This window comes from Caretta caretta, chromosome 20, assembly GCF_965140235.1.
Source record: "Caretta caretta isolate rCarCar2 chromosome 20, rCarCar1.hap1, whole genome shotgun sequence".
NCBI classification, from domain to species: domain Eukaryota; kingdom Metazoa; phylum Chordata; order Testudines; family Cheloniidae; genus Caretta; species Caretta caretta.
Window position 1 is genome coordinate 6,282,974 of NC_134225.1, and position 11,130 is coordinate 6,294,103.

Sequence of the window (11,130 nt, forward strand, 5' to 3'; positions counted from 1 at the left end):
GGGGTGTTGGCCGTTTGCATGGGTAACTGAGGTGTCGATTTGTGCCGGGTCACGGCCTCTTTGGCCAAAAGCGAAGCTGCTGGTTACTCACAGAAGTTCCAGGTTCCCCAGGCTCTCCAGGGTTGCCTTGAAATCCTTGAGGGCCCTGCAACATAGAGCAAAGGAGCTTCATTAGCCATCTCAACAATGATGCTCTATATATTCGCTATGTTATTTTACCCCCAACGAGACAGATTGCTCCTGAGAGAGCAGGCACTTACAGGAGCTCCCGATGGTCCTGGAGGTCCTCGCGGTCCCATAGGTCCCTACATTGGGAAACAAAAATCACCGTCGTTAAGAAAATCTCTAAGCCCCCCGCCAAGTGAAAGGGGGCGAGAGGTTTCAGCTGATGGCCCATAAAGAACAAGGATCTTTCCCCCTCAGCAAGAGAGGATTCTGAAATCATCCCTCTTATATTCAGCCCCTCCGGAGACACCACCAAGAACTATTTTTCCTTTAGAAGCTACTTGGAAGGGGGCGGGGGGGAGGCAGCACGCTTTCTCCTGGACTGTAGCCATGTTTACTAAGCCCTGCTTTTCATTTACTGCTTGCCAAGAAAGGCTGGAGAGCAGAAATTTCCTGCTGGAAATCTTGTGGGATCTTGAAGAACAGTAGCTGCTGTCATGCATTCCTCAGCCCATGGTCCAAAAGTTACAGAGACCAACCCCTAAACAAAACGTTCTATAACTTTCCCTCCCAGGAGAGTCTATTTAAACAATTTGGCCTGTGACTTGGGATGCCCTGGCAAGCAGAGCAGAAGCCGAGGCAATTAAGTCATCTTGTAAATCCTTGGTTATGCAACCATTTTATAGTAATTTTAGTGGGTTGTGGCTAGGAGGATAGGGACAAAATCTCGGCGGGTGAAACTCAGCATGGACTTCGATGGGGCTGTGCTGAATTCCACCAGCTGAGGATCTGGCTCATAGATAATATTGAGCTGTGTTTTAATGGCCGGATTTTTCAAGTTGCTGAGCAACCCCCAGCTCCTGTCAACTTCAACCCTAAATATCAGGCCTCCCAGAAAGAGGCCGCATAGTGTCCCGGTTGCTAAAAGGAAGCAGAGAGCTGTCTTACCATAGGTCCCTGCATCACACCCAACTGAGCGCCACCAGCCTTCTCATCGAATCCTGCCGCCATCTGAGCAGCAAAGTTCTGCAAACAAGACCAAAGCACAGACGCATCTGAGTGGGATTCTTTTTCATAATCAGTCAAGCCATGCAATGGGCATGCAGGCTGCAAAGTGATCACTATTGATATCCTAAAGTTTTTGGTAAAGTATTTATATTGGTAAAGTATTTGGATCCGTTAGGCACTGTACCCTGTACTTGATAAGCAACCATTTCCGTGTCTCAGAAAAAATCAAAAAGAGGTTTTTTAGACTTGTTATTTGCTAGACATCGATTTGCAGTAAATATGCAAAATGTTCCGACATTTCATTTTAAATTTCCTCACGGTTATTACTTCGGGGTCAGCCTTTTTATCTGATAATATTTAGAGGGGAGAAATTTCTTTGAAGAATAAGAAAAAATCATTTAAAAAGGCCAAATGACTTTGGTACCGTCATTTGCTCTGATTATGTTTTGCTTGTAGCAGAGACACAAGTGAAGGGCACTTTCCAACAAGAGAAATCATTCTGTGTTGTTTTTATTTTTTTAAAGAAACTGCCCAAGAGTTCCTTATAAATCTGAAGTGATTCATTCATCTGAAAGACCAGGAGATTAGAAAACTCAGGCACAGTGAATCTAAATATAGTGCACAGCATTTGGGGTAATTAAAATGCGCCTTTCAATGGGGCACCATTGAGTTAAATTTGCATCAAACAATAAGCTTGGTCTTGCACAAGGTAAGCCCAACAGAAATGTTTCCTTGGATTTTTTTTTGAAGCTATCACCACCCTACCTGTATCTACCTGCCCCCCTACCCCTCCACACACATCAATCACTGCGGGGTTGGGCTAGTGCATGGGAATCACAGAGTAAAATTGACCAGGAACAGAAGTGAAGTACTAAAAGATTCCCTTGTGGTATTTGTAGCCTTGGGCTACCTCATGAAAGCCACAGACTAGGAACATTAGTGAAACTTTAAATATTTCCAAGCAATGTTTGCTCCCACTGGCTGCAGCTGTGGGCTAGTGCAAAGGGTACCCTAGAGTGAAACTGACCAGGGACAGAGGTGAAATTGACTTGTGAGCCAGTGAAATGCTAGAGCAATAAAGGCCTTTATTACTGTATGTCTGCACAGTGTCTAACAGCGGGGGGCGGGGATCAGTAGCTGCAAAACAAATAACAACTAATGGGGAGGAAGCAAGTTAGCCGATAAAAAGTCTTGCATTCTGAATAATCGAAAATGTTGTTATTTAATTTTTCATAGGAGCCCTAAAATGACATAAATATTCCTATTGAATCAGTGACTCCAGCTGAATTATACAGTATCGGGACACACTCCCAAAGGCCCTTTCAATCAGTCTGTGCAGCCATATGTCCTGGATGTGAAGGTTCAAAAAAAAAAAAAAAAAAAACACTTGAGGATACTCACTCCGCCAAGCCCAGGGGGCCCTGGGGGACCCGGGAGCCCTGGGGGCCCGGGGTTTCCAGGGGTACCAGGTTCGCCATCTCTACCCCGAGGGCCAGGAGCACCCTACAAGGAACAAAAAAGAAAGGTGACTCCAGACAGACACCCAGGAGAAGCTAACTGCAGTCTGCGCCCTGATGTGACATGAGTCCTTGGAATGCAAAAGGTATAGTGTATATTATCAATTCCCTACCATTTGGTTATTTGTAATCAATTATGAATTCTATATGCTCCATTATTGTTATGCATTAAGTATAATTATAAATAGAGAGCGGTGCCTTATTCATCGGCACGTCAATGGCCCACAGTGTGTGTTAATCACACATCATTCGTTATGAATAGTAATTTATTATCAGTGACAGATTGCCAGGCATTAAGGACTGAGCAACCTTATTATTCATCCAGAGTGGTGCTTTATTCATCTGAATGTAGGCAACTCACTGCACATATTAATCATTTTACACATGAATTATATTAATTAATACCACTGTTATGGAGCTTAGTTATTGTTAATGTAGCACCATAATGGAACCATGGTGCTTTAGATATATAGGGTCCTGGTCCATGACTGAGTCCCCTAGACATCCTCCTCAGCACAGATGGCAAGTTCTCTGCCCCGATGAGATTACAGTTTAATCTGAAAGACTATTATTCATGTGTTAAGAGGCAGTAATATTAAGAGGGGGATGTGCCACATTGATGCTTTTGGAAGCATTTTAACCCCTGGTTTGTTTTGTTTTTTTGCTCTGTGTTGGTTATTTTGTCTTAAACTCACTTTTTCGCCTTTATCCCCATGGTCGCCCCTTGGTCCTTGTTCCCCTGCAGGTCCCTGAAACAGGTGAGACAGGAGGAGTTCAGTAGTCTCCAATGTTTTGCCCACAAACATTCAAACGATGTGATAGAGAAAGTAAGCTCCTCACCTGTGGTCCAGGTGGTCCTCTTGGTCCTACGACCTGGGTGGGAGAGAGAAATATAGGAAAACTTAGCTGAGAAGGACGCTCACACAGGATTCTCTCAAAGCACCCTATGTGCCCCTATGGGAAATAAATGAATGGAAGACATGCAGAAAACTCAGATTAAAACTTACATCTTTAATATCACCGGGTTCCCCTTTTTGTCCCTGCAATGCAAAACAGCTGGAATTAGAACACTGACAATTCTGCACACAACTGATGTGTGTGATTATGCATCCCGCCCCCTGCCTAGCCCACTGCTAGACCCATCACAGAAATGCAGCTAATCCCCATCCTGTGTGTCTGCACAATCCTGCAAAGAACTGAACAGAGCACTTCAGCATGCTCTGCGCTTTAAGCACATGAGTAGCTGTATAAGCACCCATATAACTGCATCCACACTGCCGGGTTGCACCGCTTTAACTAGGCCGGTGTAATTAAAATGGTACAACTTAGTGTGTCTATCTGGAGTCTGATTCTGTTTCACTTCCAGTGGAGTCATTCCTCATTGACAACAGTGTCAACTGAGAACAGAATCCGGAAAGCTACACCCATGGAACTGTAATAAAGGCCAAAGAAGGGAAAATGTGCTGGTGGTCATGATGAATAATACTAACAATGATCTCACCTTGGGGCCAGGTTGCCCTGTTGAAATGAGAGAGAGAAAGTGTCAGCATCATGATGAAACCCACCATTTCAGCACACAAAGATGCACACGACAAGGCATTGGATAAGAGGCCAGGGACGGATGTGATTGGGGTAACCTCAGTTTCTCCTCTACAACCAACTGCCTGAGTGTTGCTGTCACTGCTCTGCTGGAGGGGTGGTAAATTGGCCAGCATTTCACAGATACAGGCAAGGCTTCATGCAAAGCATCGTGGGATAATAGGCTTCCGAATTGCTAATGGCAGGTGGCGAAAATTGCTAATGAAATTGCTAATGGCAGGTGGGCTCGTCACTTTGCCCTTCCAGAAATGACCAGGGCATGGTTATGAAGCAGCCAAAGAATAATGCACTCAGACAAAATAAGTAGGTTAAAAAAAAAAAACCCACCAAAACCAAGGAAAATCTTCTGAAGCCAGCGTGCCAAAGACCAAAAAAGGCAGACGTTAAAAGCTACATTCAGCACAGGTCCAAATCAACATGATTGCATTTCAGGGGAAAATGTTAACATTTGCTCTCAACCCTTCGCTGACACTTGCGGGCTCCAAGGCATTTCCTAATTAAAGACGGGGGCACATTGGAAAGGTCGTCTGTATCAGCAAAGGGTTAAAAAAGGCAACTTCTGCTTTTGACGGAACTAGAACAGAGAAGGTCTTCGAAACAGTGGCACTGAAATAGCTACTGGCCTCAGCTGAGGATCTCAAAACACTTCACAGATGGGAATGAATTATGCCCCAGGCTGGGAGAGTTTTGTGACCCATCCCCATTTTTCAGCTAGGGAAACTGAGTTTTTTTACAAAGCCAGGCACAGAACCCTGACCTACATGGAGGCCTGGCCTCTCCTTTGATGCTCAGGACCACCCATGACCCCCTTGAACTTGGGAGTTCTTACATAACTTGGGCTCAAGGTCATTTTGGAGGTAGTATGAAAATTAAAAGAAAAGGAGTTTTGATCTTTGCTAGTACCAGAAGGCATGTTTTTATATCACAGCAAGAGAGCCTTTATTCTAGGTGCTATTCCTACTCAGCTCACCCTGCAATTTCTGACCCTGGTGTAGTGGTTAAATACTAAGGAAACAAACCAAAAAAAAAATCCCATGCACTATGTACTTAGCACTGTCCAGTTTCCGCCTTCATGGCTTAGAAATCTGCAGGCTGTGGATTTAAATCAGGCTTCTCTGGTGCATAGAGACTTGATTCACTGTCAGGGCAGAGACAGCTTTGGTTTTGTCTTGCTGCCTTGGTAATTACTACGATATCTTTAGAATCGGGGCTGTTAGACTAATTGATTATGTTAATTATCTTTCTTCTCATCTGTGATTTGACCACACTGTTATTTCAGACCTTCTACACCCTAGGCAAAGAGACAGACCCAAATGAGTCCATGAGAAGTGGCCTTTCCTAGCTAGGTCCCATGGATGTTCCCGTCTTTTGCTGGGTGCTCATCCATTGGGGTCTATTGATCTTTGCAATTATCTGGAGTAATTTATTTATGGAAGGGAAATAAATAAATTACGACCGCTGACAGCAGGTTGGTCAGTTGGGCAGATAGGGCAGCATTCTCCGAAGGGGATCTCGGGGCTGGGACAGTCTCTCATTTCTTCGCAGATTATCTCGTCGCAGAGGATAGTCCCAGTATCACAGACACAGATCCGGCAGGGCTCGGGTTTCCACACATCCTTATCACTATACCTCTGCCCATCCTGCACACAGCTGCCTGCCTCCTCTGTGCCGAAGGGAAAGGAAGGGAAGGGGGGAAATGAGATGCGGTGGGAAGGGAGGCAAAAGGGAGAAAACCAAAAGGGAGAGAGAGAGAAACAGGGTCATACTATCAGCATCAGTTATAGCAATCCCATACCAATTGCAATAGGGCATAGAAATAACCTCCCACGTTCATGGTCCAAGCCAGCTCCCTGCCAGCTCCCAGGTGGGATGGTTCTGGTTCTCCCATCTTCCTTCAACATCTCACAGATTAGTACATGGATCTCTTGGCCACTCCAGAAGCAGAGCAAAACATGGAGGCCTGATGATAGCTCTTCGGCCTCCTCAAGAAGATACTGTGAGGAAGAACTGTCCTGAAGGCCCAGGGCTCTTGTGCTATTGACACGGCTTAAGGTTCAAGGCTTCCCACCTGGCACTTTATTAATTTCCCATCGCGGTCACTTTCGCTGAGAGAAACTAATGACATAGCTGTGCCCATGAGTCAGGTAGAGTTCTTAGCAGCCACAAGCTATGTCCACTTTGGTCAAGCTCAGCTCAGCCCTCTTGTGCCTCCTTCATGAACCCCCTGTGTCTCTTTTCTACAAGGGCCTGTGCATTTTTCCAGCAACCAGGCCTGAACTGGGTTTCACACTAGTTCTACACGGGTGTCATTCCACTGGCTCCAGTAGAGTTACTCTGGATTTACACTAGTGTAGATGGGGAAGCGAATCAAGTCTGGATTCCCTTTCTCAGCACTGCCAGAAGGGGCAGGGTTACACCAGTCCGCTTCGTTTAACATCATCCCACCAGAAAAAAATATAAATGGGGAAAAGGTGGAGAGAAAAGTAACAAAGAAGATTCTTTAAATGCCCCCTGGCTGCTTCTGGAATGCACTGGGCAGACCGAACCCTGTGATGAACAAAGAGCAGCAGCCCTGGCTCATTCTCTCCAGGCAAAGGCTGTTTTTCTAATCAAAACACCATAAACGAGAAACAAACTGAATCAAAGTCAAACCTATGAATGGACCAAGGAGCCCGGGAGGGCGGGGGGGGGGGGGGTGAATGGTTGCAGCCATGGGGGGGGTGGTGCTTGCAGGGGCCACAAAAAATGCAAAAGAAACAAGCATCCAACTGTTATTGGGAGAGTTCATTATAATATTGTCCCAATTATAACAGCTCAATAGAAGGGGTTCTTGACAAGGGGAGACCCATAAAAAATATACGTGCCTCTTTGACATCTGTTTCTTTCTCTCCCCCCCCCCCCCCCCCCAGCCAAGTGAATGTCTGAAGCCCTGATGGCAGCGGTTGAGATGACAGGGGGGGTCTTTGTGCATGGAGCTGGGGCACCTTGGGGAGCCCAGGGGACCCTTCCTCTCATGAATGGGCCTTTTCTCGAGCTCACACAGAGCTTGATTCACGTGGCGCTGTTAGGAACCTATTTAAATAAATAAGGGCAGCATTTCAACTCCATCTGGAAGCCATCGCTGCCAATCTCCCCTATGCAAACAAACTGCTCACAACGGGGAATTGAGTTCCCTCCATGACCTGGAGAGAACTTTTGCAGATGAGCCTCCCAAAAGAGCTAAAGCCATCTGAGCAGAAAATAAGTTCCTCTCCTCGGAATTCTTTGCTTCAGAGAAGAATAAAGCGCAAGGCATGCTCGGTTACGCCTATTCCTTGTGCTGCACACCTGAGGGATCCAAGCACATTGTGAAGGATGCTAAACATACTTTAATCTAAACTAGAGAGGGCAGACAAGGCGGGAGATAGCAGCTTAAAGGAACCGCTCTGCCAAATTTTGGTGTACAATCAATATTCCTGCGGGGAGATCATCCTTTTACAACAGACGTAGGACAGAATGAATGAACCGATCAGCATCGATTGACCAGGAATAGGAAAAGGAAACAAACCCCCGTTGCTACATATAGACTGGTTCCCAAAGTGCAGCCCCCAACTTCTGAGTTCTCTTGGGGTGCATGTGGTATAGGAGCCGGAGCTAGGGCGGCTGCCGAACCACCTGGCTTGAAGCGGTTTCCATCCTATCCAGGGTTTAAAGTCTGGTTCAGTGGATCTCAGCACCCCCATTATACAAATCGTTCCAGCACGCCTGGTATGTGGTCGGATGGAGGTGTCTCACTGGGAACTCTTACAAATCCAATCCTTTTGTTAGGAACTAAGCAAACTGAAAATGGCCTAGCAACTCCTTTGCGCCTGAATGGAAGGAATTTCAGCTCCTTTTTGCTGGAATCTCAGGCTGATTGTGGGAAAGACAGCATGGCCCAGAAGCAGGCAAGCAAGGAGGTATTTTCAGGCATTCTCTCTCTCTCTCCCTGCAATTGATTTACAGTCTGGAGCATATGGAGACAGGGATGGAATTCAAGCAATAGGAAACCTGCCCAAACAAGTGAAAAAAAAATCCTTTCTACCTCATAAAGTTTCCAGCTTCCAGGCTGAATAATATGCCAGATCAAAAATTTTTCTGGGGTAGGGGGAAGGGCTGGCTGTGCATCGGACTTTAATGTCACAATTGCACAAGAGGATCATTTTGTTTCAAAAAGCAGCAATTGAAAAAATGGTAAAATGTTGGGGGCAGGGAGTGGGAATGTGCTCCCCCACTTGTCCCCTTGCTTTCCTCTTTGGGTTCAGATTGGAGGGGGGCGGGGTTGGAAGGTGAAGGAGAAGTTGGACAATCTGTCTAGTGTGTCTGGAATGCCTCTGATCCTCCAGGTGGCCTCGTCTGGGGGGGGGGGGGGGAGTTTCCTTTCTGATCCTTAAACCAAAAGTCTGTTAGCTATCAACTTCTTCTGCACCTTACACACCAGTCCCAACTAAGAAGTGGGTTGGGATGAGGAGGAAAGCTGAAGGCTGTACAAAGGTCTTTCTTTGTAAGTCTCAGACTCTGGCTTGTCTATCTCGGAATGTCCCCTTTGTCTAGCTCCCCCTGTGAACCCCCCCATCCCACTCAGCTTTGTTGCATTAACTCTTTCAGGGCCGCAGGAGGTGGAGAGATATTTTGTTCTCCCTTTGGTGGGATCTGACCTGACCAGGTTATATTTTCCTCTGAAAGCCCTTTTCAGGGTGGAAATCAAGTCAAGGAGGGGGATGGAAGCCAAAATAATAGGCAAGGAGGGGATTCACGACTGCAGTGTTCTTCTAAAGCAACCAAGCATTACAATGAATAGGAAGAAGTCTCTTCGCCAATCAGTATTTTGTCATCCCGCAGCAGTGAGCCTCATCCAGACTCCAGAGAAGGTACAGAGTGGGAGAAAAGGCAAATCTAAAGAGGAGCAATGGAAACCCCTGAGCTCAAAATCAAATACAGGGAGAACAGGAGGCCAGTTTTCCAGGTCTTAAGGTACTTTTTTTTTTTTTTAAAGCCACGTCTCCCAGGCCTGCAACACTTGCTCCTACCAGCCCATCCTTCCCTCCCAGAAGCAGCGGTTTCTCTCTCTCTCTCTCTGTCGCTCTTTCTTCCATTGCTTTCGTGTCCAGTTCCCCCTCTCCCCCTTCAGGATAAATTTTAAAGAAAGGGAAAGGTGCAACTTACGGATATCCTCTTCCTGACATCTGACAACGGCTAGTAAAATGACCTGGGCAGCTGCCAGCAGCACTAGAGTCCTTGAATCCACAAAGTTGAACATGTCTAAATGTTAGACATGCAGGACCTTTGTGTGTGGAGCAGAGAAAAGGGAGGAGGTTGGTTTCCCCAGTGACTACCGAGCCTTCATGCAGCCGAGTCCCCCCCGATTTTCTGGAAAGAGCAGGAGAATCCAAGGTACCTAGGCCCCAGCAGAATCGCCGCGCCGTCTGCTCTGGGCCAAGGCACCGCAGTTAGATGGCCCCTCTGCCTTCCAGGAGCCGGTGTATATGCCCCGATCTCAGTCCTCCCCTGCCCCCCAGCTGCGCTGTAACTTGAGCCCTGAGCCCCGTCCCCAGGGCTGGAGACCCCTCCTCCTGCCCGCGCTTCAGTGCGGCCCTGGAGCCAAAAGGGGCACGAAGTTAGGGAGGGGAAGGAAAGGGAGGGGAGGGTCCCTACCTACCCCACCTCCTCCCCGAGGAGGGGCGGCGGGCAGCGCTGTGTCTCTCCAGACGCACGCAGGGATGGGGCAGGGAGAGCGGCTCCCGTCCCTCTCCAAAGCGCCGCGCAGTGGAGGAAGTTTCTCCAAAGGCGCGCGGCGCGCTGCGCTCCCCTGGCAAGGCGTGGGGGAGGCAGCGGGGGGCCAGGGAAAGCCCCGCTCCGGGGAGGACGCGAAGCTGGGAGAGGAGAAGTTGGGGGAAGTTTCCGCCGAGGTTTCCCGGGCCCGTGCGGTGCAGCGGAGAGCGGAGGATGCGGAGCCACGGGGGCGCGGCTGGAGCTCGGAGGGGTCTTTGGCCCCCCTCCCGGCTCCGGCGTCTGCACCCGGGCGCGGTGCATCCTTCCGGGGGAGCGTTCCGCTCTCCAGCACCCCGGCCCCGGTGCCAGTCAATCAGGTGTCACTCCGTTCGTTGCAGGGCAGAGGCTCCGGAGTGACACGGGTGCGACTGAGTTCACACCCTAGCCTTTTCGCTCCCCTATCTCCCAGCCCAGACCGCGGGCCCCCATTCCCTCCCCGCGCTCTTCCTTCCCAGTCCAGACCCAGGCCCCCTCTGCTCTCCCCTTCCAGCCTGGCCCCGGGACCTTCTGCCCCTCCCCTCCCCCCGCGGTCCGATAGTCTGCAGGCGGCGTGGTTTCTGGAGGTGATTTGCAAACGGGTGGGGGGTAAGATAGGGATTTCGGTTAATCCCCTTCCCCTGGCATCAGCCTCCGGGAGCCAGGTATCCCTTTCTCTACCCCCCCCCCTCCACGTCCCCCAAAGCTGAGACACTCAAGCTGCAGGGTTTGGGAATCCTGCCCCCTTGCTTGTCCCCAGCCTGGTAAACGCTGGTCCCATCGGCTGGGGAAAGTGGAGGGGGGCGAGGAAAGAGATCCCCACATGTTCCCGCTTTCAGGTCCGGGCATCTCCTTCTCCAGCCCCCGTGGTCGACAGCCGCAGGGGCCGTGGTCCTGCAGGAGGATGCGGAGGGGGGAGAGGAAGGCTATGGAAAGGGACGGGTGGCGGAGGGCGCCTTTCCCCACAGTCGCTGCCTGCTCCGTTCTCTTGATCGGATGCCGCGGATCCCAAAGCTTTAATCCCGGGGTCTGGCAGCCCCCGTGGGGAAACTGGGGGAGCGAGAGTGGGTGCGTA

The 11,130-nt window shown here is 49.0% G+C and overlaps 1 protein-coding gene across 4 annotated transcripts in view; it reads right to left on the reverse strand.

The window, feature by feature from the left end:
- The window catches only part of COL2A1 (collagen type II alpha 1 chain), a 63,702-nt gene extending 53,608 nt beyond the window's left edge, over positions 1 to 10,094 (reverse strand). Inside the window, exons 1-11 of one of the 4 annotated variants that reach the window (XM_048834737.2) lie at positions 9,963 to 10,094; positions 9,474 to 9,591; positions 5,746 to 5,952; positions 4,192 to 4,208; positions 3,698 to 3,730; positions 3,531 to 3,563; positions 3,386 to 3,439; positions 2,575 to 2,676; positions 1,114 to 1,191; positions 261 to 305; positions 92 to 145 (exon numbers count right to left, since the gene is read on the reverse strand). In XM_048834737.2, the coding sequence (XP_048690694.1) occupies positions 92 to 145; positions 261 to 305; positions 1,114 to 1,191; positions 2,575 to 2,676; positions 3,386 to 3,439; positions 3,531 to 3,563; positions 3,698 to 3,730; positions 4,192 to 4,208; positions 5,746 to 5,952; positions 9,474 to 9,567 (717 nt within the window). In that variant the 5' untranslated portion in view covers positions 9,568 to 9,591; positions 9,963 to 10,094. Of the gene's footprint in view, positions 1 to 91; positions 146 to 260; positions 306 to 1,113; positions 1,192 to 2,574; positions 2,677 to 3,385; positions 3,440 to 3,530; positions 3,564 to 3,697; positions 3,731 to 4,191; positions 4,209 to 5,745; positions 5,953 to 9,473; positions 9,851 to 9,962 lie in introns of those variants that run through there. The other 3 variants (XM_048834738.2, XM_075121799.1, XM_075121800.1) reach the window with 3 other exon arrangements.
- Between the last annotated feature and the right edge of the window lie 1,036 nt (positions 10,095 to 11,130).